The sequence below is a fragment of the Pelecanus crispus genome, chromosome 7 (assembly GCF_030463565.1).
Source record: "Pelecanus crispus isolate bPelCri1 chromosome 7, bPelCri1.pri, whole genome shotgun sequence".
In the NCBI taxonomy this organism is placed as follows: domain Eukaryota; kingdom Metazoa; phylum Chordata; class Aves; order Pelecaniformes; family Pelecanidae; genus Pelecanus; species Pelecanus crispus.
Genome location: NC_134649.1, coordinates 26,465,531 through 26,491,668, shown reverse-complemented (window position 1 = coordinate 26,491,668; position 26,138 = coordinate 26,465,531). Strand labels below are relative to the sequence as shown.

Sequence of the window (26,138 nt, the reverse complement as noted above, 5' to 3'; positions counted from 1 at the left end):
TGACTAGTCCAGCTGGAGGACCTGCTGAAGTGAACAGCAGATCCCCCCCCTGCAGACAGGGCACGATCTTGATGTGTGTCTGTGAGACAGACTAAGGGCTAATTCCCAAGCGTAATGGCTACAAAATGAGGACAGCCAAGTGTCTAGACCTCCTTTCAGCAGTGGCCTCTTGCAACTTGTTCATGATTGCAGGTCCAACAGCTTTGTGTTTATTGCACTAAGCAATAAAATCTGGGCTTCCCTCCGCAGGAGCTGCTTATGTAAACATCTTATCTTGGTGATAAAGGAATCGGTAGTGATGCTTCTACATCATCTCTCTTTACACAAGATCTAGCAAAAGGCCTTTATAACTTTTTTTAAAAATTCAATTTATGTTTATTTATATTCTATATGTTTGCTTACATGCTGTAAATGGAATATCCTTTAATTGTGTTTAGAGAGTGAAAAAAGTGATTCCTAACATAGAAGATTCTGAAAGAGTTAACCTGAGGACACATTTGGACACCACACATAGGAACAGGTTCATGATTGAACAACTACTCAAGAACATTTCCAGCGCAGCTGAGCAGTTCATTGCTAGCCTTAAAAAAGATTACATGTGGTCATGTAAGACACATTTTTTTGAAATTCATTTTTTACTCTGAACACTGTTAAATTTAAGTAGCAGAAGGTTTGCTTGTAACAGTAACATTTTAAATTCTAAATTATTTTGCTTTGTTTCATACTTTAGGCTTACTTTACTGCTCTTGTTGCTAGTTGTATTGTTTCTGAACATCTGAGTGTTCCTCTGATGTTCCATCACCATCAAACCTGTACGTTAATTGTGCATCCTTTGCTGTGGTACAGGTGGGAAAATAAGTCTAGGGAGAAAAAAAAAAAATAGGATAATGAAACTGAAAACCTAAACACTGATGAGAGCACTCTTAAAATAAAACCCTAGCCTTCAACTTTAATTCTGTCAAGACAGAGTTTTCTAAAATGAAACATTTGCATACAGTACTAATTACCTATACTACTCTCCAGAACAGCACAAACTACAATTCTTTGGCCAACATTGGAAATTTGGTCTTAAAACCAAGCTGTTTGGTCTTAAAACCAAGCCAAGCGTGCGAGGCAGCGGCTCAGCCCCAGATCCCGCTCAGCCCCGAACTCAGCAGAAGCTGAAGAAACTCCACCCCAAACCTAATTTTTGGCAGGAAAGAGGCCGCTGCCACAGGGCGGCGGGCACTGGGCGTCGGCAGGCTGCGGCCGGGTCTCCATGCCGCACGGTGAACCTTCACCTGCGGGGACGGCGGGCTGCCTCTGCCAGACGGGGAACCTCCCCGGGTGCGGCCTGGAAAGACAGCCCCCGGGGTGGTGTGTGTGAGGAGAGGGAGGGACGGGACCGGCGGCGGCCGTCGCGCTAGCTCCAGCAGTCGCCGCCTCGCTGGCAACTTTCTCCTCAGCGGCCCTTCCCGCCCCTGACCCGCCGAGCCGGGCCCAGCCGGGACACAAGAGCTCCCCGCGGGCAGCCTGGGCTGGGGCCGAGGCCGCACCAGCCTCTTCTGCGCCGCGATGGACTCCGGCAGCGAGACGCACGAGCTCAACGGGCAGGCGGATGGCGCGGAGCCGGTGGCCGTCGTGCAGGTAGGGGCCGGGGTCGCTTCCCGCCAGCTGAGGCAGGCGGAGGGCGGGAGCGGGCTCGGCTGCCGGAGCGCCCGGACGTGGCGGGCCGGTGCGGGCGTGAGGAGGCGGCGGCGCCCTCCGGGAAGCGGGCCGGGGAAGCGGCGCGTCTCACAGCAACGGCGAGACAGGCCTGGGAGGCCGGCGGCGGCCCAGAGCCCACCTCCGCCCGGCCGCCTGCGGCGAGCCCTTTTGTCGCGGCTGGGCCGGGACAGGTGCCCCGGGGAGCTCTCCCGCTGAGCCGGGGCGGGAAGAAACTCCGGGAAGGGAATGGTGTACGGAGTGCAGCCGCAGTCCTGTTTTGGTTTGTTTGTTTTTTTTTTTCACACGTCTTCCATTAATTCAGCACTTTTTTTTGTAGGGATGCCGCTGCAAGCATCCCATTTTGTCTCACTTAAAAGATAGGCAAGTGCCAACGAAGGACTGAAAAGAAAATCTTTTTTAGCCTTGGCACGATGGTCCCTTAGTTCCTACACATGTCAGCTGAAAGGTCATTAGATGTCCTCCCCACCCAGAAATCTCTGCTTGGAGCACACCAGCACCACTCTGAACCCGAGAGGGTTTTTCCACCCAGATGACGTGGGAGAGGATGGCAAAGTTACCCAGGGATATCTACACAGGACATAAGTGAGCCAAAAAGTAGGAGGAATTACTTAAAGGGTTGGGCCCGTACAGTTTTTTTTCCATACAGTAATCCAAATGAAAACAAGAAGAGAAATACCCAGCTTTTTACTACTCCATGTAGTCAAAACATGACCAGAGATCTTCACTGGAAAGCATTTCATCCCGTATTCTGTTTATGCATAAAGGATGTTTTCCAAGCATGCCATTTCTCTGAAAAGCCAGTCTGGTAAAAGAGCATCTTTTATGTTGTTTTCAAAAGGACTAAACTCTAAAAAGCAGCTCTTATTCCAACCTAAGACTGTCACATAGAAGCAGTTGTACTAAATGATCTTCTGCATCACTGGTAAAACTTTCTGGTTACAGACAGACTGGACTGATTGTCTAGCAGATCTGTCCTTCCTCCCTCCCTTCCTGACAAACACTTGTAGTCATGAATATCATACCAAGAAAAAAAAATAACCTGGTTTTAATAAATCCTGGAAAGTACCTAAAGAGAATCAAGGCTGGCATACGTGCGTCAAACTGGTGGCCTGAAGGGGTTTCCTTTAAGCTACTGACTTCTCGGCAATTTTCTTTTTTTATTAACATAGAGTTGTGATTGCATCACAAGTACTAGTCATGGGGACTTTTTTTTGGTTAAGTTAGACTTAAACCAAGTTAAAGTTGGTCTGCTCCAAGCATTTTTCTGCAACTTTCCTGTTTTACTTCATCTTCAGTTGCAAGCGATCATCATTTTGTTACATCTTTCCCATAGAACCTGCAAGTTCTTTGTGAGTGCCATGTAAAGAATAAGCAACAAGATGTAGTATTATATTGTATTATACATATACAGTAGCACTTCAGAGGACTTCACAGACACTTTTTTTCATTTTCTCACCAGAAAAAAAAAAGTATATGCAAGGTAAAACAGATGGGGACAGATTTCTTAAAAACCAATCTGTGAATAGGAGATACCTTAAAAAAATCTGGCCAAGTTCACAATTCACACAAACAAAAGAATGCCCCAACTCAGCAGCCAACTAAACCTGGAGAGACCACAAATCCACTGGTGCCTAAATCTTCAGTACTGGAGTCAAAAGTGCGTAAGTGTCTGCTTTTAGGAATGCTCGCAGGTGTTGCAACTTCATCCTAGTTTGCTTACTGCCCATCCTAGCATCTGCCCTCTGCTCAAAATAGATTCTCTTGCCCTTCTTCAGCAATAGACTGCTGCCTTCTCTTACACAAGAGCTGACACAAAATGCAGATATAGTTGTCTTACCTTCAAAGCATTCAAAACAGACAAATTAAAAAAAGACTAGTTAAGCCCACTAATTCTGAATGAGTGGTCACACAGTGGTTTAATGTGGTTTATTTTAACTCCATCATTAATTTGGATACATTTATACATATTTTAGCAGCTGTCAAGCTTTTAGAAGCAAGAAATGCCTTGCTTCTAATACTGGGTTGGCCTGGCACACCTCACTGACTGATGTGAATAATTACCCGTGGCAGAAGCGTCTGGCTGCTTCTGCAAAGGATCTGTTCATACAAATACAGATAGTAACTGTTTTTTCATCTTCCTCTATTTGCTTTCCTTGTTCATGGTCCATATTGAAACAGTCTAGATTCACCGTGTTGTAAAATGTAGTTTAGTGTTTCCAAGATAACAGAAATGGTATTTGAAAGAGTTAAAGTACTATGAAAAAGGTGAACAAGATTGGATAGTAGAAAAGAACAGCTCTGGAATAGTTGGCTTCTATTAGAGTCATATAGTATTACTAAAAATGTATTCAAGATTGTATATTAATTCATAAGTAATTTTGGGACATGGCAATTTCTTGGTAACATACTGCAAGTAACAAACTTCAAATTTGTAGGAACTTTATATTATTCTACTGCATATGGAATGAAATGGCATGTTCTAAAGCATTACATATATCAAATTGAATTTGGAGTATTTGATACGCTCCAAATGTTTAAATTATTGGTGATAAGTTTTTGTTTGCTTGTTTTTTAAGTAGCTAGGATAAACAAACAGTGCTTTAACAACACAAAATAGGCAGCCCACAGTCCAGTTGTGAGAAATAGTAGTATAAGACTGAATCACTGGAATGAGCAGTAGCAATGCAAGACAGAAAAAAAAATCATACAGGAGAAAGCTTCTATTTAAATTGCTGTATGAAGAAGTTTAAGTTATTACTTCATTTCACAAGGTTAGTCATCAGGTGTGCTGATTATTTTTAAGTCATTTAATGAGTAAAAATATTCTAGCTTGGTCTTGGAACCAGTATAGATTTAGACTGTACTTTTACCTTTTTTTCATACTAACTTTTTAGCTCTCAGGAATCAGCATGGTTACCACTTTTTTTTCCTTAATGTAGTCATACTTGCATTTTCTGTCTGTCTGTATAGGAAGTGGCTCTTCTTAAGTATAGGCTTTTAAAAATGCTAGAAAATTGATGCTGTATATGAAATATGAACGTAGGCTGAGTTTTTCCCTTTTTTCGGGTTTTTTTTTTTTTAATTGGCTGCAACCATACTGTCTCAAGATGTGATTGCAGAAGTCTCACAAGCTAGTTAGTGTTATGCTAGGTTGGTACTTGGTTGGACAGATTCCTGCCCCCCCCACCCCAACTGAAATTCTTACAGAAAATTTAACTGATGATGTAGGGTTTTTTCTCTCTGAGTCAGTGCTAAGCTGAACATGTGATCTAATGTTTTACTGGGGGAAAAGAAATAATACCTTCTGAGGAGGTGTACAAAGGATCTAATCATCCATTACATAACTGATATAGCTCAAAATATTTTTGTTGGAAGAGTATTTCTTTTCTTTGTAGAATGTTTTCCCTATTTTTTTAGATCAGCAAGATCTCGTGAGACAGAGGGGAAGTCTGATTTCAGAGTGGCCACATATGGCCCATTAAATTTTCAGTATGTAGGTGATGGAGAAGTGGACAGAAATTCCACATCTATGAGGATTATTAAATAATTTTATAAAGTTACTAGTTCAATTCTGTAACTGTAAGGTTGATCTTAGAAAAAAATTAAAGTGAAGTTCTGAAATTGTGTTCTATTTTAGTCCTATATTATTCCTTTTATGTCTGATCCTTCCCTTTTTTGATATAACTGGAATTTTTCCTGAACATGAAATTACCACTAAAAAATCTGGAAAAGTCTGCTGGGCAGTATTTTTCTTACAGGTGAATACTTCAAAGACTTAGAAAATTACTTTTTAAATGAAAGGGCTTTTTAGCTCTTTTATTAACAGTTTTGGTTAGAAGGACTGTTGCAAAACACAGTAAAGAACAGTCCACTGTAAGATCAGTATGACTCAACCTTATGTTTAAACAGCCTCAGTATTACATAGCAAGTTTCCATTATTTTAAAATTAGGAATGTCCCTAAACATGAGAATTTAAGGGAGCTTGCTCCATGACATTATAAACCCAGAGGTTATACTGAGCAACAAGCTTGTCTGATCTCATTTTGATTTAAGGCTGTTTGGCTATTAAGTGTCTAATAGCTGCCATAAAATTGCAGTAATCACTAACCAAAAACAGAAAGAAAACTATGCAGAGTTAGAGCAAGCCAAAGACTGTGAAGACTGTATTTCAGAGTAAATGTAATTGAAGGTGAAGAACCTTCTGACAGCTTAAGGAAGGTTTTACTAATCAGAAGCACAGTTCTTAGAAACATTCAGAATATAGCAATAATAATCAGCATTATTTTCCCAATTATCCCATACAAAACTGTCAGTCTCCTGTATTTAATAAAGGCACTCTACTGCATAATGATTTACAGTTAGAATACCATGAAAGTATTTAGTGCTAATACTGTACCAATACTAAAATAAGTATTTCCATGTTTTCAGAACCCAGATATGAGGCTCTGGGCCTGACATGCAAAACATTTTGAGCTCTGGGTTCTGCAGTCCCAGCTGATACTAAGTAGCTGCAACTACAAACTGCAAATCAAAATTAAAGCAACCCAGGCTGTACTTCTGGCTTATACTTTGCAGTTTCTCATTCTAAGTATTCATCTGGGAAATTAGAAGTTCACATTGCTAACTGCAAAATACTGGTTTTCTAGTGGGATTTAAGAAGAAAACGGTAACAAGTCTTGTGCTACTGTGAGTATCTGTTACCTTCATTACAAGAACAGTAAATTGAGTGTTCATAGCGGATCTGACTCTTTAACTTGGAAATTTCAAGGTCCTGTTGGTTCAGGCAGTATTTTCCTTTTACAGTTTTTGTGGGGCTTTTGTTTTGGCTTTTTTTTAGATTTTCTTAAAACAGTCTCTTTAGGGGAACATATATATGGTGGAAGACATTTAAGAAGCTGAGTAAAGTACTTAGGAACATACGGAAAGAGAAGGAATGAATCCTAAAAACTTGCACTCAAAATCCAAATGATTTCTTTCATCCTGCAGCCATAGGGCAGAGTGACAGAAATGAACATAACTAAGTTCTAAATACAAATGCAAAATAGGTGTAATTTTCACTAGTGTTTTTTTTTCTCTGTGGATTACAGATGACTGGCATGTCAAAAACCCCACCTGTCTTCTCTGGACAGACTAACTGGTACATTTTGGGAAACTCAGGTCAAGTTGGACAAGAAAAAATAACATTACTTTTGGGCTTTCCTTTTATCGGTCAGACTTCCAGCACATTAATTTGACTACTTCAGCAGTCACTAATGTTTGGCAAATACTCTGTTGAACAAATAGCTGCATAAATTTTGTCACAAGCAGCAATTTAATGCTGCAATAGAAGCAGAAACCCTTACTATAACAAGTTACTGTATTTAACAAAGATATTTTATTATTTGTTTTCAAACAAATTTCATTTTCAGTGCTGTTTCCTTCCTGTTGAATCACCAGGTGGGTCTTAGGTGTGATTCATGAAACTCAGCATCTAAGGACATTCACCTCAATGCCACTTTTATTTACATTTTAGTAAGTAATGAATAGATCCTTTCTGTATTTCAAAGGGACTCAGTTCTTCTGGGTGTACTGTTGAAAATGACGAGTGAAGCAAAGCAGCAGCAAAGTCTGTACCAACACAGTAAGACTGTGTATCCAATACTGTTCAGTCCTGCTGTGAAGGTTTGATCTTACAGAAGCAAAAAAGTGCCAGCTTCTGATGTAGCATCTTAGCTTTATCCTTGCAAACTGCAGTGTGCTAGGCAAGCAAATAGACCCTGCCGCGGTGCAGAGATGCAGAGTGGTACTGTCTGTGGGGACAGCATTGTGTGATTGTGAAAATAAGCTGTACCACAGGATTCCGCCAGTCACAGACAGAGCAAAAGGGGGAGGCTTTTCACTCATCTCCTTTTTATAACTGCGTAGACTAGCATGGCAGGTTATTCTGCTGAAAGGTTGAAGCTTTGCAGGCGATGGGAGACCTGAGGGCAGGCTGTTAATGACCGGGAAAGGAAGATACAGCAGTTCCAGCTGCAGCTGGCTCTTATGCGCACACATGCGAACACATATGCTGTTTTTCCTCAGATTCATTTGGTGACACTCTAATTGAAGGGATCAGCTTGTCTGTACCAGGTAATTTGAATACTGAAAGTGTATAATGAGGTGTTTTGATTACATTGAGACTGAAGCCTGTCACGTGGAATGCATACTGTTCTCCTGCGAAGAGACACCTGCAGGAAAAGCCTTACTCTACATGCATCCTAGAAAATCCCCAGAAGTTTCACTTTCCCTCTCTGCAGCCCTGCAGGTACTATGCCCTTACAGCATAGTAAGTGTTTTTTGGTGCTGCGGGCTGCACATATTGCTGAATGCTTGGAATCTCCCTGAAACCATAAAGCCACATAACAAAGTTCCCGTATAATTTCTGTTGTACATCACTGTCATTATCCTGAGGTTAAGGCAACAGCTCTTCTTTCATTGCCTGTCTATATATTGCTGTGTAACATGTAGTCTGATCTTAAAAATTGCCACCATAGTACTGACTGCATTTGTTTCAATACTTTTGGCAGTTGCCCTCAACTTCCTTCCAGAAGGCAAGGCTAATTTCCTTCTTTGTTTTGTTTTGTTTTGTTTTATGGTTTTCTAGCGTGAGTCAGGAGGTTCCATTTCTCAATCAGAATATGGGAAATAATTGTTTCTGGGGCTTTCATGATTACAGGTCCTTTTTTCTGGCAGAAGGCAAGATCACAGGCTGAGAAAAAGCTCTGTACAGTAGAACCGGCATTCAGTTCTCCATATGCCTGGTTCCAATTCTGAACTGGTCTGGTTCCAGGACTGGTAGCTGATTCTGAACTGGTCTGGTTTCAGGACTGGTAGCTGAAAGCCTCTTAATGGAGTAAAATGCCATTTTTTAGAATCTAAACATAGTAAATTTGTCATTCCAGGAATAAGAAGTTTTGCCTTAGTTTGCCTTAGCAGCACCCTACTTTGAAAAGTCTTCTCCATTTCTTGAAATTTCAGAAGTGACTGAAAACCTTTGCTTCCACCACAGTTCAAATGACATAGCCTGCTATTTCCACCTGCGACTTGACCGTACAGAAAATTAGCAAACAGCAAGGTCCCAAAAGTGCAGCAGGACATTTCCCCAGGAAAAAGAAAAGGTCATATTCTGTTGTTTATGTGGAAACTATCTTACATCATGTAGTCACAGATGTAACTGAAAGGAAGATGTAGCCCAGACTATTTACTCTTTTGTATAGTTTAAACAACAACAAAAAAAAGCCATGTCAAGCATGATCACGTTCCTACATGGAGTGAAAACAAAGAAACCAGTCATCATGTTTTCACTGCAGTCCCTGTCCATCAGGATTAAGAACTGAGTCACAGCTACCTGTGTAGTTTTGCCTGTGTTACACAGTGCAGCCTCGTAGACCCAATAGATATTTCCAAGTCAGTATTTTTGGCAGGAAGGAGTTAATTAACTACTAGACATAGACATTCCTCTATTATGAACTTGTGCCAAAATAGATCATATTATTTCTGCAGTCTGCTGAGAACAGTTGCTTTTAAATTCATGCCCAGAAACTGAATTCTGCTAATACACACGTAGTTTCCCATCCCCTCTTACACTGCTAGCATTAGGTAGCGAAGAGGTAAATGTGTGTGTTTGGCTTTTTACTGTACAATAAACAGTGAAAATGTCTGGATTTTTCTACTAAGTACTTCCAGCATATATTCCATGGTGCTTTCCATAAGGAAATGAACATCCACACATGATTTAGTGCTTCTGGTGGAGGGTATACTAGAATTACAGTGTTTTTTCTGAAGCATCCAAATGCTATAGTGGTTTAATGGGGGAGGGGGGTGGGAAGAGGAGGCTCTCCTTGGGGAGAGAAAAGGTGATAAATGTGGGATAGATTCCCCAGCCAAATTGCATTTTTAGATTGTGGGATATAGATAGAACCAAATGAGTATCAACTTCTTCCTGACTGAAGTCAGTATCCATCTCAGAGACATTTCTTCCTGGGAGCTTGGTCTCAGTAAAGAAGCCGTCTGCATGAAGCTACGATTACATGGCTTTCTTCTCTTTGCAGGAAAAATGTCTGCTGCTGCCCCAAGACATTTTTCACTCAGTAAAATATTTAGGCTGAGGTTGATTACATGCCTGGTGAAAATAGGTTAAGTTTGGTATTTGAATGCCCTGGAGAAACTGGCAGTGTGTTTGCTGTATGCATTGGTATCTGTCCTATTTAAAAGAACACCTTTAGGTCTGGACAGTGGCAAAACTGGCTTTGGAGTTGGAAATTTGATAGTTATTAGTGCTGCTGAAGAGAGTGATTAGAGGGCATTTTCTGCATTTGAACTAACCTTCAAAGTGAGACTTTCTCACAGTATTTTCTGGGAAGCAGGAACACATTTGTGCAGTAAAAAGGTCTTTAAGAAGTAGGTTTAAAGAAGTCAGTCAGAATAAGCTTACTCTTAATATATTTGTGTATTATTTTTGAAAATAAAGTCTGGAAGTAAAAGCAGCAAGAATGAGGTTCCTAACCTGTTCAGAGACTGCAGAAAAGAGAGTTACCTACTCTTTCTTCATCACAGAGTTAGGCATGTAAGTCTCACCTATTTACCTTAAGCTGCATCTAATCCACAGAGAAATAGGCACCTCTGGCAGACATCAAGTCTCCGATTTCAGGTTGGGTCATATGAATTGTCATCAGGAAACACTCATTTTATTCATCCCTCCGGGTTAACTAGCTCTGGTTTTGCCCTGCAGTTGGTTTTTATTTTCCTGTTTGTTTGCAGAGGAATTTAAAAAAAAACACCTGCTGATGTGAAAATGGAAAAAAAAGTTTCCCTTGTAGTTGGGCAGTGCTTGGCAGCCACAGATCATACTATATTTAAGCAGAAAAACAATTCACTGTGTATGGATGGACCTGGACAGTGGCATAGCAGAGTAAGAAGCAGCAGGAAAAGAGGTCAAGGAAAGCTCATACAGTGGCCAAATTCCACATAAATCTTTGAGGATTTATATAAGACTCATGAGTAATTAAGGAACTGTGTAGATGTGTGATGACAGAGAGTGAATTTGATAAGTATTTGTATTTTTAAGTATGCTTTTAGGAGTAAATTAGTTACAACAATCTATTGTTTGCTTGATTGTTTTACACTGTTTTTTCCCTCCCAACTTTTCTCAGTGCAAACTTTTCAGCTTTTTCAATCTTTCCTTTTCCCAGGGTGGAAACATACTGACTGTTTAGACTGATCCTGCAAGCTGGAAAAAGTGTATCTGCCAAAGTGCAGTATAGACACTATTTACTGCTCTTTTGCCAGATGGAGGACAGTGGTAACAGTGAAAAAGATGCACTGATAGTCTCAGCACTGCTTTTACTCTATCAGTATAATTACAGAAATCCGTTGATGGGCTGAGTGATCTCTTGTTCTCTAGACCAGTTAAAGTGATGTGAATACTCTTTTTCCTCTCTCACTATTTTAGCACAGAACATCACAGTGGTTTCAAAGAAATGGACCTATGAATATCAACCACTACGCAAATAAGAAGAGCGCTGCAGAGAGCATGTTAGACATTGCCCTGCTGATGGCCAATGCATCCCAGCTGAAAGCCGTTATGGAGCAAGGACCTTCTTTTTCCTTCTACATCCCACTTATCATTCTTATCAGCCTGTCGCTCACGCTGCAAGTTATGGTGGGAGTGCTCCTGATATTCCTTGGTACGTAACAACAGCAAGAACCATTGACATGTATTTTTCTTATAGGATGCAACCTATAAGGTGGTATGTAACATAGTATATAGACTTCCCATTTACTTCTAAAAAGCTGTTATATTTGAAAGACTTTACCTCAGAATTGATTAAAGTTTTCTCTTAAGACCATAGAAATACTGCAACAAAAGGAGTAAGGGCAGCTTTATGTGGAATCTTCAATTTTGATCAACTTCCTCATACTCATTTGCCCAGAGTATGAATATTTTTCTTTTCACAAGGCCTGAGGAGGAAGGAAAGTGATGAAATACTGTAAAAGAAACATTAATAGGCCAGATAAGATCATGCAGCCTGCCCAGTTTCATAATACTATTTCTGGCAAGATCTGTTACTTGATCTTATGACTGGAATGTATTTGTTCTGTATCAGTCATATAATAAGTAATATTATAAGAATATATTGTGAACATAGAACTCCAAAACAAAAGTGAAAGTTGGAATGTCCATCTTCATGTTGGTGTGGCATATTGTCTTCAGTTTGTTTGTGTTTGTGCAATCAAATCAAAGGTTTGATAGCAAAGGCTTGACAATAATGAAAAAAACCCCTTAGTTTTAAACTTAGGAAATTACTCAAAGCATCCTAAATCCCTAGGTGGGGAATGGTAGAAATGTAGTTGTTATTGTTAATTTTCAAACCTGTGTTAAACTGAAATTAAAGTTAAAAAGAAAAATAGGCTACTTGGAGCAAGATTTCACCATAACAACATACCTCATCATATCCACACACTATGACTCCAGTTGAAAAATTTGAAATTACATATAATATGAAAACACAGTCCGAGTAGCATCCTGGGACTATAAATAGATTGTCTTGAATTCTCCTAATCACTAGGGAAACCTTTTCTACTGTCTACCAAAGAAATGTGATGTAATACCTATATAACATATGCTAGAAATCATTTCAAGAGAATGAGTTCAGATAGGAGTTGTGTTAATGCGTGCTTTGGACGCGTTTAATGAGACAGCTGTAGAATTAGTTCTCCGGTCCCTGCCTTCTGCCTCTCCCCTTTCTGCCTTATTTTGTTGAATTACAGACCTTCACATTCCTAGAAGTTCAATGCAGCATTTTTGCTGTTCTCAAAAACAGAGGTTCCACTATTCAGTATTAACAGGTACAATGCTGTGAGGCACAAGAACCAGTACCAGTACTTATCACTAAAAATTAGGTATTTTAAGTTAGTATTGCTAGATTAGTAGCACATGTATGTCCTACACCCTCTGCCTTATTCTGTAAGGCAGAGGCAGAATATTGATCTAAGAGCTATAGAACGAGGCTCATTTCTAAAACAATGTCATCACTAAGTGAGCATGAATTACTCAAAAAAGCCGAACTAAAACTCCACAGAGAGCGGAGAGACAGCACTCTTCTGGAAGTCTGAGTTTTCTGTTTTGACCTTGAACAAGTCTTTAGTACTTCCGTTTGCTATCTTAACCTACTGTGATATTTTCCCCCATGCTTTTGCAAGGCAAAATGCAAAAACAGTCCAGTGGCACTTTACAAAGTTGCTGAAAACCTGTGACATTCATTAGCAGCACCCAAAACCCTAGACCATAACTTCAGAGAGTCAATCAAAGATACCTGTGGAAATCAGAGGAAACATTTAGGTTTCAGCGTCAGTTGAACCCCATTATTCACTGAAATAAACGATGCCTTCACTGGTAGGAAACAGCTATGGATCACTTCTTTTGCTAGTGATGTATGATCATTTATTCTCATAACTTTTTTCAAATCTTTCCCTTTAAATTAATGGGTACTATGTGACAGATCTTAAGTCTACTGTAAATGAAAAGTCTTGAAGGTGATAGCCAGAGTTCACACATGGCATTTACTAAGTTATAGGTGCCACCTTTGGCATCTTTGTTAGTCTTTCAATGTTCCATTTTTTTAGCACAACTTGTGAAAAAACAACTTTCTGTTCAAGGAGGAAGTTCCTAGGAAACCAGGATACATAATGCTTGTGATACTGATATGCAGCTGACGTAGCTTTTTTTCTTTCTTACAAAAGAGACAGAATACAGCTGTCTCTGCATTTGGTAGAGTTGGTACAAAAGCAAAATCCAGGTCCTGGCTCAGAAGACATTCCAGAAAGGGACTGGAAAAAGCAACGTGATGATACTGGGGGATCTGGGAAAGAGTAATGGAAAAATCAGCAAAACACTTACATGTTTCTTGGTTGAAGGCATCTCCCTGGTGGTTGTTTCAGTTAAGCAAACTTTGAGGCTGTAAACAAGTTCCCTGTTTTTTGTTGGGCAATAATTTCTCAGTGTGTGCCAAGACATTGCTTTCTAATGCTTATTTCTGCCATACATTGCCCAAATGCCAAAATTACAGTCCATTGCTGTAACTTTTATCTTTGTCAAATTGCAAGTAAAGAGAGTACCCAGCAGCCCCAACTCAGAAGTTGGGCTGAGGTAGAGTTCACAGACCACTTAGAAAATAGTGAGATTCATCAGGAGTTCAGCCTGCGCTCTGCAGTCAGCAGTGGCTAGGTTTGGCGTACCGAGGGTGACAAAGCCCTTGGCGTATAGTGGTATGCTGTTGGAGTGATGCTGTCGTGCTGAGGTCAAAAGTACGGAGGATAGGAAATAAGATATGAAGGTACAAAGATACAGGCATCGTAGCAAGAACTTGCTTTTCACAATGTGTATTTGGTAGTTTTGGCCTGCAGGAACAGTTTACCTTTCTGTCCAGCCACAAAATTATGCCTCTTACAAGCTCTCACAAGTCCAAACAAAAGTCTGTGCAACCATCCAGTTTCTTTCCTTGAGACAGAGTTTTATCCCAGGAGCTACCAGTTCTCACAGTTCTCTACTAGGGATTAAAAGCTTTTCCTCCTTCAAAAGAGCTTTTCACAAAAACATTTTGAAAAATGTTCAGCAAACTTGTCCTTAGAAGTGACTTAGTAATCTTAACTTTTTGGAAGAAGAGCAAAGAATGTCTTGAAATAGTTTAAGTGGCATGAAATCATAGTAATCTAATCCCACTATAATAAAATACTTAAAGAATAACTGTTCTTAAGGACATTTTCACAAACACCCTCATCTTAAATACTATAATCACAAAGATAGGATTACTGCAATTCTACTTCAAAATTTAGAGCACCACCTAAACTGACAAGCAATACTTGTCTTCTCTGACCCTTATTTGGACAAAGGGATAGCTCTGAAAGTGTCAGTTCTCCTTTGAGCATGATTTCTTTTAACTCATAAAACATGTTAGGCCATTATTGCCTTTTCTTTTTTAAACCAACCGTCTGAAATGCTTTTCTTCCATACTTCAGGATTAATTATTCCATTTAATTTATTCTGCCTCATTCGCATGACAGTACTAGAGTCCTTCCAGGTACTGTTGGGATGCAAGCATCCGCGTAGCTCCAGATGCTTTACAGAGGTGTATAAACTCATTTTCAGGGTTAAGTACTGTTGAGCTTAAATTATTTCATGCCTACACAGGAGTGCAGTACCTTAAGCTTCTCAGATAGTTCCCCCACACTGCTCTTCAGTGCTTTGACTGGCCTGTGATGTTTGACTATACTGCTTTAGCAAACAGGACTTGAACAGGCACCCAGAATTCCTTGAAACGAAAACAGCATTAGACTTCCTAATTAGGGACACCAAGTGAAGCTGGCTTTTAATACTTCAGCATCACAAGTGTGTCTGTCACCACTTCTACTTAACTGCTTCAACAAGCAAGTCTTGGTTCTGTGGTTAAGTTCTGCAGTGTTGATAGGATCATTATGTTAAAAGCAAATAACAAAGTTTATCTCATACAGTAGAGTCGTAAGCTACACGTCTATGTATGTGCATATCCGAAGGAGCTCAAAGTTTTATTTATGTTGCTATAAAAATTTGTCAGGTATAAACTTTCTCTCACACATCCTGTACATGCACACACAAGGTTCAGTGAACTATGCATTTAAGAACTAGGAGTTTTAATAGACAAAAACCATTCTCAAAACATGCTCCAGAATTCATCAGCACTCATTCCAGCAGCAACAAAGAAATTTAGCAGAGGGTCTGAGTTGCAAAGCCCTTACTGCAGGAGAACAGAGACAGAGGAAAATCTTAGGTTTTCACTTGATGCCTGGCAAGCGCCCCCAGACTTCTTACTATCCTATGCAAGCACATGCTTTACTCTGTCATCAAGTCTATTATCAGTCCAATGTAACTCGTTTATATGTTTTCACAAGGCATGGAATCAAAGCTTAAACTAAATTAATACTGTCTCCCTTGTGTGTTCCTCCCTCACTCCAATTAGAAGTTCAACCAGAGAACAACTGTGAGAAACAAAAGAAAATGTTTACACAGCTGATGCTCTCCGTAAAAAGGACTGCAGCTAACCTACTTTGAAATCTTCCTCTGTTTAACAGATATAATGCCCTTGTTTTTTAAAAACAGAACTAGTGCAAATGCAGGGAGCACAGCTGGGGAAGGGCACCAGTACAAAAAAAATCCAGCGCTGGTAAAGAGATTGGGCTGTCTGCAAAGAACCTGTAGCATTTTAACTGTAAGAAATTTAACTTCATTTCATCCTGTCCGGGCTTCGAGCCTCATGTATTCAAGACTGAAATAATTTTTGAATCCTTCAAGTCTGCAATAAAACTAGGTTTCAAAAGATCAAGAACTGGACCTGATGGTCACCAATGCAAGTGAGCTCATCGGTGGTGTCAGGACTGGTCAAACTAAAGAGCAAGGGGGAACTGCACAGGCAGTGGAAGCAGGGACAGGTGTCTTGGGAAGAGTACAGGGAAGCTGCCTGGTTATGTAGGGAGGGGGTCAGGAAGGCCAAGGTGCAGCTGGAGCTGAATTTGGCAAGGGATGTAAAGAATAACAAGAAGGGCTTCTACAGGTATGTCAACCAGAAAAGGAAGGTTAAAGAAAGCGTACACCCCCCACACACACACCCTGATGAGCAAGAACGGCGACCTGGTATCAACAGACAAGGAGAAGGCAGAGGTACTCAACAACTTCTTTGCCTCAGTCTTCACCAGCAACCTCTCTCCTCATCCCTCCTGAGTCGATGGACTGCAAGATGGGGAGCAGGGGGGTAAAACCCCTCCTACTGTAAGGGAAGATCACGTTCGAGACCACCTGAGGAACCTGGATGTACACAAGTCTATGGGACCTGATGAGATGCACCCCAGAGTCCTGAGGGAATTGGCTGATGTAGTTGCCAAGCCACTCTCCATGATATTTGAAAAGTCATGGCAGTCCGGTGAAGTCCCTGCTGACTGGAAAAAGGGGAATGTTGTGCCCATTTCTAGAAAGGGAAGAAAGGAGGACCCTGGGAACTATCAACCTGTCAGCCTCACCTCTGTGCCTGGGAAGATCATGGAACAGATCCTTCTAGAAGCTATGCTCAAGCACATGGAGGACAGGGAGGTGATTCAAGACAGCCAGCACAGCTTCACCAAGGGCAAGTCCTGCCTGACCAACCTAGTGGCTTTCTATGAAGGAGTGACTGCATCAGTGGACAAGGGAAAAGCAACGGATGTCGTCTACTTGGACTTCTGTAAAGCGTTTGACACAGTCCCCCACAACATCCTTCTCTCTAAAATGGGGAGATATAGGTTTGACGGGTGGACTGTTCGGTGGATAATGAATTGGCTGGATGGTTGCATCCAGAGGGTCATGGTCAACGGCTTGATGTCCGCATGGAGACTGGTGACAAGTGGGGTCCCTCAGGGGTCCGTACTGGGACCAGTGCTGTTTAATATCTCATCAATGACATAGACAGTGGGATTGAGTGCTCCCTTAGCAAGTTTGCAGATGACACCAAGCTGAGTGGTGCAGTTGACATGGCAGAAGGACGAGATGTCACCCAAAGGGACCTGGACAAGCTGGAGAGGTGGGCCTGTGTGAACCTCATGAGGTTCAACAAGGCCAAGTGCAAGGTCCTGCACCTGGGATAGGGCAACCCCCACTATCAGTACAGGCTGGGGGATGAAGGGATTGAGAGCAGCCCTGCAGAGAAGGACTTGGGGGTACTGGTGGATGAAAAGCTGGACATGAGCCAACAATGTGCACTTGCAGCCCAGAAAGCCAACTGTATCCTGGGCTGCATCAAAAGAAGCATGGCCAGCAGGTCGAGGGAGGTGATTCTGCTGCTCTACTCTGCTCTGGTGAGACCTCACCTGGAGTACTGCGTCCAGCTCTGGGGCCCTCAGCACAAGAAGGACATGGACCTGTTGGAGCGGGTCCAGAGGAGGGCCACAAAAATGATGCGAGGGCTGGAGCACCTCTCCTATGAGGCCAGGCTGAGAGAGTTGGGGTTGTTCAGCCTGGAGAAGAGAAGTCTGCGAGGAGACCTTATTGCAGCTTTTCAATACTTAAAGGGGGCTTATAAGAAAGATGGAGACAGAGTTTTTAGTAGGGTCTGTAGCAATAGGACAGGGAGTAATGGTGTTAAAGCAGGTAGATTCAGACTAGATACAGGGAAGAAATTTTTTACAATGAGGGTGGTCAAGCACTGGAACAGGTTGCGCAGAGAGGTAGTGGAGGCCCCATCCCTGGAAACATTCAAGGCCAGGTTGGATGGGGCTCTGAGCAACCTGATTTAGTTAAAGCTGTCCCTGGTCACTGCAGGGGAGTTGGGCTAGATGATCTCTAAAGGTCCCTTCCAACCCAAAGCATTCTATGATTCTATGATTCAGAAGATTTCTAGTAATGTTTGTGTACCCATTACTTCCCATGTGCATCCATAGAGATTAGATGGTAATTACTGGAAGCTAATAGGCTAAAGATACTCTAAAAGATACTCTAAAGATACTGTGGTTAAAGATACTCTCCTTAGCTCTTTTACTGACACTGCAGAATCTTACTTCCCTTTTACATATGACTGAGGCAAATAGCTCAGTGTAAGAGAAATTCTTGAACTACACGAGTAGTGAAGACGTTTATTCTGGATTTTGAAATATACATATAATTAAAACTTTTTTTTTCTTTCTCTTTGAAGTCAAATATGACCTTAACAACCCTGCAAAACATGGAAAGCTGGATTTCCTCAACAACCTTGCAACTGGACTAGTATTCATTATAGTAGTTGTGAATATTTTTATCACTGCCTTTGGCGTGCAGAAGCCAGTTGCTGAGTCAGCATCGAGACAGTAAGTACAAGGTGAGTGTGGTCTCTGCACCATGAGGTAGTAGGGCATAGTGTACAAGAATGCAGTGCACACTAGGGCATAGATTTAAAAATACCCATGAGCTTATCTATATAGTTCTAGCTTTTGCAGATAAATGAGTTTACTTCAGACTACTGCAAAAAGAGAAGCTACTAGGAACTGCTAAGTTTTTGCAGTGTATTTGTAAATGTAGAGTTCAAAAGTTGGTGGCAGCATCTTAATTTGTCAGGGGCCCCTTGCATGTGTCATGCACAGGAAGTGTAAAGATTGTCCTGGCTTAGCCACTCCTTTTCCTCATTGCTGACTAAGCCAAAAAGGGAAATAATACTGGTTTGCTTCCTCCAAATGCCTCTTCTTTTTTTAAGAAAGGTTTGCAGTATATTGCATCTAGTCTGTTATGAACACCAAAGTATCCAAGTAACTAGGGCTATTAAGTCCAACATACAGTACTACACATCATTGGAGCCCTTCAGTTCCTGTGCAGATAGTGTGGCTTTTCTGTCCTCCCAAGCTGCAGGGCTTCTGCTTTGTGGGAGACTCAGCCTGCAAAGATGTGCACGATCACTTTTCCTTGATACATGTGGTCATTTAGAACAATATTGATTGCTCTACCTGCATTTTAAAGCTTGTTGTTTACTTATACAGAAGGATAAATATAGGGATTGTGGGAATCAAAATGGGTATCTTTCTAGCATCATAGCTATGATGACCAATTTGGGAGGAGATAAACCTAAATTGTAGGCTTATAGCCCAAGAAGCGCTGTAGTCCAACATCTGCCTTTAAAATAGCACTGCTAAGTTTGTGCCAACATTGCTCTGACTTTTTATCTTCCAAATCTGAAATCATGTTCAGATGATCTGCTGAAGAAAGAATTACTTGACTTTCCTGGCAAGCCACGGTACACTGGCTACTACTCAGACAGCTCATACATGTAACATTATCAGTTTGAGTTAACTCAAAAGTTAACTCAAAGAAGATAGAAGGCCTTTAAATCCCTAATCTGAAGATAAATGGCACAACAGAAATCTGTAACAAGAATGGAAAACAGACCAAAATCTATCAGATTTCTAAACAACATGGGGGGAAATGAGTGCGACAAATTACTAGGAAGATGAAGAATGAAATTCATTGATTTCGGCATGTGGGCAGAATCGTCTGGTTTAACCAAAACCCTGTCAAATTCTGGTATTGAAACAAGATAGTTTTATTGTATTTTTTGGCCATAGTATCTACAAATAAACTAATAAATATTTAATTTTAGCAGCGAAGAGCACATAGATTATCTGAGATGTTATCAGCATTATAGGTAGAATGTCCATCTCAGCAGTATGTATTAAAAGAATACCACAAAATCTCACTGGCAAAGCCAAGAGAACTGAATGAAGGATTATTGGAATTTTAACCATCTTCACAGGAAAAAACATGCACAATAGCCAGGAACACAGGCAGAGACAAGAATCTGAAATAGGCATCAAGAAATTCAAATAATGGACAAGGTGGCATACCAGAATCTCAGCCACGCCTCTTTTTGATACAGTGAAAGAAAACTTGAGAAGGAAGAGAGGAGAAGCAGTTTTTGCTTATCACACTGATGTATGCTGAGTAGAGAGGAAGACGAGTTGACAATCCAATCCCAAGCCAGTTAGTGCCTTAATATAATGGTATATTGAGAGGTCACCTCATAGCCAGAGGTAGGTATCACACACCTGCCTTATCAAGATACTGGATGGGTGAGGTCACCCACATTTCATCTGCTATCTCTCTACTAATACCGCATTCTCTAATGAGGTGCCTTACTGATTCTCCCCAGTGTCAGCTTTGCTCCCTTTTTGATCTCTTGCTGGCTTTTAGGAGATGCTGCTTCTGCAGTGTTTCCCAAACATGACTGCTGTATTTCTCAACAGCGGAACTCAATACTGAAGTGCTTTGAAGAACCCTGCGGCTGTTACAGGGTTTGCAGGACATCTGTTTGTGTGTTACAAGACAATTCAGCTCTGGGCAGCACTAACATGCCAGGCTGGCTTCTGAACGTTGCTGTGCATTAGCTCTTTAAACACATAAAGTGCATCCCCCTGCAAATTTCTCCCACCTGTCCCATCGACTTTGCCTCCTTTTCCCTTCCTTCACACACATATGTCGCTAAGTCTTCTGGAAACATCAGTGGTTTTATGCAGTGTCTTACTGCTTAGCTGACACCATCTGGCAAGAAGGGGCTCTTCACAGCATTTGTGTTGGAGTTTCTCCTCTACTATTCCTTCTGCTCTCCATAAACTATCAACCCAAAGGGTTGTGTGGCTTAATTATGACTAGGATTGTGGAATCTCTAGTTAGAAAGCTAGGTCTTAAATGAGAAACAAGTTCACATGTAACTTGTCTGAGATCATCATGAGAGCATGAAACAGTTCTGCCTCATGTATGGTACTAACTCATACAGCTATGTATCATATATTGGGCACACCCAGAGTATTTGTTCACATACATAAACATGATTGATATCTACTGCTGAAACTGGTTTAATAAACTTGCAGTGCTTCAATAAAGGAGAAACAGTAGCTGGTTTATGTAACCTGAGGCAGAAGCAAGACCAAAGGATGTTTAAAGCAAGTTTACATCTGTACAAAACCAGCAGCTGTGTGATCCTGCCTTCATGCTTCTTACACATGCAGTTTCTTAATAAAATGGCCAAATATCTGGGACCTGTGTTTTTTTACTCCACACTTGTTAAATGTGGAAGTTCTTCATTGCTTTGGAACACTACATTTGTGGTTTGCTCATTTGTGCATATTGCCCTTGCTAAAGACACCTGGTCGTCTGAATGTAACTTGAAAAATAAGTCTTTGCCAGTCCACTGCCACAATCTCCTCAAAACCCTGAGAGAAGTGAATGGCCACCATTTTCTGGCTTCACCTTCACTATTGTGCACCCTTTTCCAAAGAAAACTTAATTCCCCCTTTAAGGCAAATTTGTCATTTACTATAATTCCTGTATCTTTAACATCTCAATATCTTTGTTTTCTGTTTCAGAGACCTGAAGCATTCATTCTTCCGTAGATGCCATTTGCACTTGAGTCAGTTACGCTTGGACACAGCGGGGGAAGAAAAAATCTGAAGAAGCTGGATATATTGAGCAGCTTTCTCAAGTTTCCAACAACCAACACATTTGTGCACCTAAAATTTTACAATGTCTTAATATTTAAACTGTTCGGCATCTAAGGAAAAGTTGATTTTGACCCAAGGACATTGTTTTTCTGGAATATTGGCATTTCAGTTTCTATAGGAACTAATTGTTTTTCAGAGAAGTGGCATAAGCTCATCAAACAAGGTGATATCAGCTGGTGGCACTTCACAGAACTTCCCATTTTCCATGTCTTTTGGGTTTGTGGCAATTTGTCATTTCCAGTGTGGTAAGAAACAGCAGGCCTTCAGTTCTGGCATGGTCACATTGTCCTTTATTTCACTCGCTTGGAACTAAACCTACATACTCCATAGCACAGCAGTGGTCTTCCTTTGCAGTGTGCAAAGACAGCTGTGCCTTGTTTTCTTTTTTCCCACTCTAGCTAAAGCAAAGATGAGACAAAGAGAAACAGCAGGCTATCTTTTGTCCAGTTTTTCTCACAGGTAGTCATTTGTCCTGTTTCTTCATCTCTGGACCACGCTTAAAATTTCCTTCTCCTTTGTGCACAGACACAAATAACCGAATTGCTAATAGTTTCTTACTGTTAACGTCTATACTCTGCATGCTGTGCATTATATGTATTTCTGGAAACCCTGTTAGAAGCGCTACCTTTTCTAGGCCCAACTGGAAAACTAGAGGATAGAGGGTGAACTTTACCTCCTAAACTGGTACTGAGCACCTGTCAGCAATTCAAGTAGCAAACTGAAAGAAGTTTATCCGTCTATAACTTACTTCTCCCTTTCACTTCCCTTCCCAAAATTGATTGCTGCAGTTGTGTTACTCTTACAAGTTTATGGCTAAAAGCATCACTAATTTTTTAATATTTTTTTTTAAATATATATGGAGATATAACTTCTAGGTTCTTACCTGCTGGCTCAGGGACTGACACTTTTTTCTAAATACATTATTGCTAGTAATGGTGTAGGTTATAAAAATTTCTACAACAAAAACATTTCAGTCTTTTTATTTCCAAAGTGTCAACATCTGCAATCAGAAAAATCCTAGTTTTCTAGCATGTGCTTACTTGTAGATGCAGATTTGTACTAATACAGATACTTACTGTTACTTTTTAAATGCTCTCTTGCACATATTAATAGAAGTTGACTTCCATGTGTCTCATCTCATTTACAATTTTTATTGATCACATTTCTCTTAGTTATGTCTCAAGGCCCATTGATGTACCATATCTTCATTTACATGTTCTGTAAGAATTACTAAGAGAAAACAAATCAGAAACTTGTATGATTAGTAATGGAATAGACATTCTTTTTTATTTTTTAATTTGTCTTTTGTTGCTTCATTTCCAACTTCACATGTTTTTAACCAGTATCTAGCAAGCAATGGTTTTAATTGTGCATATTGTACTAATTTAAATGTAGCTCAGAACAAGCTCTGAATGAGGTATTCAGGACTATTTTCCTTATTTATTTTTTACAAACCAGCGAAGTGTTGAAGGACTATTCCTACATACTTGTGCTATCGCAGTTTCAGTGCTGTAGCATAGTGAATTGACTGGCTAAATAGCAGTGCTGAAAACCTTAAAAACCTTTCTTTTGGAGAAAATAGGTGATGGGGTGACTGTAGGCAGAGCCCTTCCAAGCATGAAATTTATCTGTGGCTGAACATCAGGCAGTAATTTTTATAAGATTCTTGAATGTATCACCTTTGTTACCTTTCGCCTTTTTACTCACTGGAGTATTTTCCCATCTGTGCATCTGATCCAGTCTGGAGAGGCTCTCTAGAGGCATCTACCTCTCTTCTGCACAGGAAACTTTGTACCTAAGCTAGATGTCTGAAGTAGTTGCTTTGTGTTGTCACTAAATTCATAACCCATCCAAAAGATAGTTACTTTTAACTTAGGTATGAATATTAGATACTTTTCATTGCCAGATTTTCATCTTTCTAGTTTTTTTAAGCAAGACATGAAAATAGGAAGAAATGTGTTTCTGGCACCTCGCTAATCTTCTTATTTTTTGATTTGTCCATACCACCCTGAAGGGAGATGCAACCAGATGTCCAGACTCTACTGATGTTTACTGTATTTATACTTCGTGGTGATTTGGCCCAATTTTGAATGTAGCTTTCCATTTCTGTGCTCCTTACTGCCTGGCCCTCTCTTAATGAGCATGATCATGTTTGTCTTGCACCGGAACACTTGAAAGCAGTCAGAGAGGGTTGCAGTACAGACATACCAGGTCTTTTCCCATTTTATTCCCCTCATTATTGGACTGTTACTTTTCAGGTAATTGAAGCAAACAAGCTGTTAACAGTAGGTTTCTCCTGAAAAATATAATAGGTGTTCTTATAGCATCTTCACTGCTAAGCTGTTGTCCAACAGAAAATATCAAGGCTTGTATACATCTCCCAGCGGCTTGTGGAACTAACTGGATCCAGAGCAGTTGGGTAGGAAATGCTTACCAGGCAATGACTTGTCAACTGCGGATTCCAATGGACTTTGCAAGACATAGGTTTTGGCACATACAGGAGGGAAAGAAAAAATATTATAAACTTGAACATATTGTTGGGTGCCAAGAGCTGGATGTGTAGATCTGCATTAAGGGGGTAGGTGTCTGTTCACTTCAAGTCTGCCAGAGCCAGACTCAGAACAACAACAACAAAACCCCCATGAATCCTTCTACCTCCTGAGCTCGTAAATGTGTGACTGAAGCATCACAACAGAGATACTTGCAACTTCAGAGAGCCTGGTCTCTTCTTTTGGTTCTAAACACACGAACACCTGATCTGAAAGCCATCCGACTACAAGACTGTACTGGGCATCGCAGTATTCAACTTGCAACTGGATGTCTTTTTTTAAATAAAAAGGATGCTGCTTTATTACCATGTCTTTTATTGCAATTAAGTAAGATTTGCAAAATGTCCTCAGACACGCAGTGTGTGTTTTAAGTCTCTGAAGCCTTCAGCCATCATGTGTTTTTTAGCAGACAAAGGCATCTGCCAGTTGGTTTCAAGTATAAATAATTTAATCACATGATTATTATTCTTTTAAGTCAGGTGTTTATTTAAAATCCTAGCAAATATCTCCTAGGGGTGGCAAACAAATGCATTGGTTTAAACAGTTCTTTGGTTTGCTGTGCTTCTCCAGAATTCTTGGTTGTAGGCAAACATTTCACTTAAAAAGAGGTCATCAATAATGAAGTGAGATGAATTTTTACAGGCTGTCTCAGGAAACAGTTCATGCCAGGTCATCTGTTTACTTCTGTTTCATAAGCTGCTGAGCCGAGTAAGAATTACACAGGCTGCTCTGGTCATTAGTCTCTTCAGCATCTAGGACTGCCTGGGTTGAAATTTTCAGTGTAGCTGTACTTACTGAAGCAGGTGACAACAACTGTATTTACAGGAACTGACTTTTAAGTGTTTGTCTTCTAAACCAGTCACTGCTGAAGCTTATTCTGCAGCTGAGTATTACATAAAATAGGCTGAGCTAGAAAGCATAATCCTGGTTACTGTTTTTCCCTCAACTGTCATTCAGAAGGTTTTGGTCATGTTAAGCTCTGCTTATTTTCTAGCTTACCAAAGGTGTTGCCATTATAAGTTTTATCTGATTCAGGAAATGCTATGTGTGGTACTGATTTATGCACCGTTTTACAGTTTGTTTTCAAAAAAACCGCCAAAACAATGTCAAAAGCTGGTCCTTGTTCTACAATATAATTTTGTCAAACCACAGGAGAACAGGCTCTACTGAAAGGGTATTTACTTACTGCAAGGCAGTGGGAACACTTAGAAGAAAAATGATGATACCATTTCATATGTATAACTCGTATCTTTGATAACCTGCACATTTAAACACACCACTCCTTGAAAAAGAATCATCGAACCTCCCATAAGGTTAGAGGCAGCGTAGGGCATACACTGGGACTGAAAATAAGCAGGCTCTCCTTCTCCTTAGCTGTTTGCGTGCAAGAAAAGACCACGTTGCTTCTAAATGACAGTGTTTTGCTTTTAAAGAAATGATTTGCAGGTTATATACATAAACAGAATATCCAAATATGAGAGGTAGAGCCTCCCCTCTTTGCATGGTCAACCCTGCAAACCCTGCACTTCCACTAAGACATGAAAAAAATAATAAACCAAGAGCTTCTGAATACTCCCAGCAGTTTTGCTACGCTGTCTGTAGGGAAATGATCTAGCAGAGCAGAAGTAGTCCTGTATAGTTCTTAAAACAACCCATTCAGTATTATCACTATTCGTCCAATATCCAGGAAAGGATACTGCAGAAGAATAGTATAGATACCACATTTCCCTTAAAGTAAGTCTGGAAACAGCTGGTACCCCAGATATCACCAGATGGTAGCTATATTACTTTTTTTTCTAGTAGAAATTAACATGGCTAAGATCACTTAAATATACACAAATT

The 26,138-nt window shown here is 40.5% G+C and overlaps 1 protein-coding gene across 1 annotated transcript; it reads left to right on the top strand.

Moving 5' to 3' along the window:
* The first annotated feature begins 1,554 nt into the window (after nt 1-1,554).
* NINJ1 (ninjurin 1) lies at nt 1,555-24,523 on the top strand. The gene is made up of 4 exons (XM_075713906.1): nt 1,555-1,626; nt 11,180-11,414; nt 18,420-18,581; nt 21,613-24,523. The coding sequence occupies exons 1-3, from the start codon at nt 1,555-1,557 to the stop codon at nt 18,572-18,574; spliced, it is 462 nt and encodes a 153-aa protein (XP_075570021.1). The 3' UTR covers nt 18,575-18,581; nt 21,613-24,523.
* Nucleotides 24,524-26,138: the final 1,615 nt, after the last annotated feature.

What these genes read in the sequence shown, in the direction of transcription:
- NINJ1 (XM_075713906.1), top strand. Translation starts at nt 1,555, where the DNA reads ATGGACTCCGGCAGCGAGACGCACGAGCTCAACGGGCAGGCGGATGGC. An exon ending in AGCCGGTGGCCGTCGTGCAG is followed by an intron (nt 1,627 to 11,179) that starts GTAGGGGCCGGG and finishes TCACTATTTTAG; the next exon opens with CACAGAACATCACAGTGGTT. An exon ending in AGTGCTCCTGATATTCCTTG is followed by an intron (nt 11,415 to 18,419) that starts GTACGTAACAAC and finishes TTCTCTTTGAAG; the next exon opens with TCAAATATGACCTTAACAAC.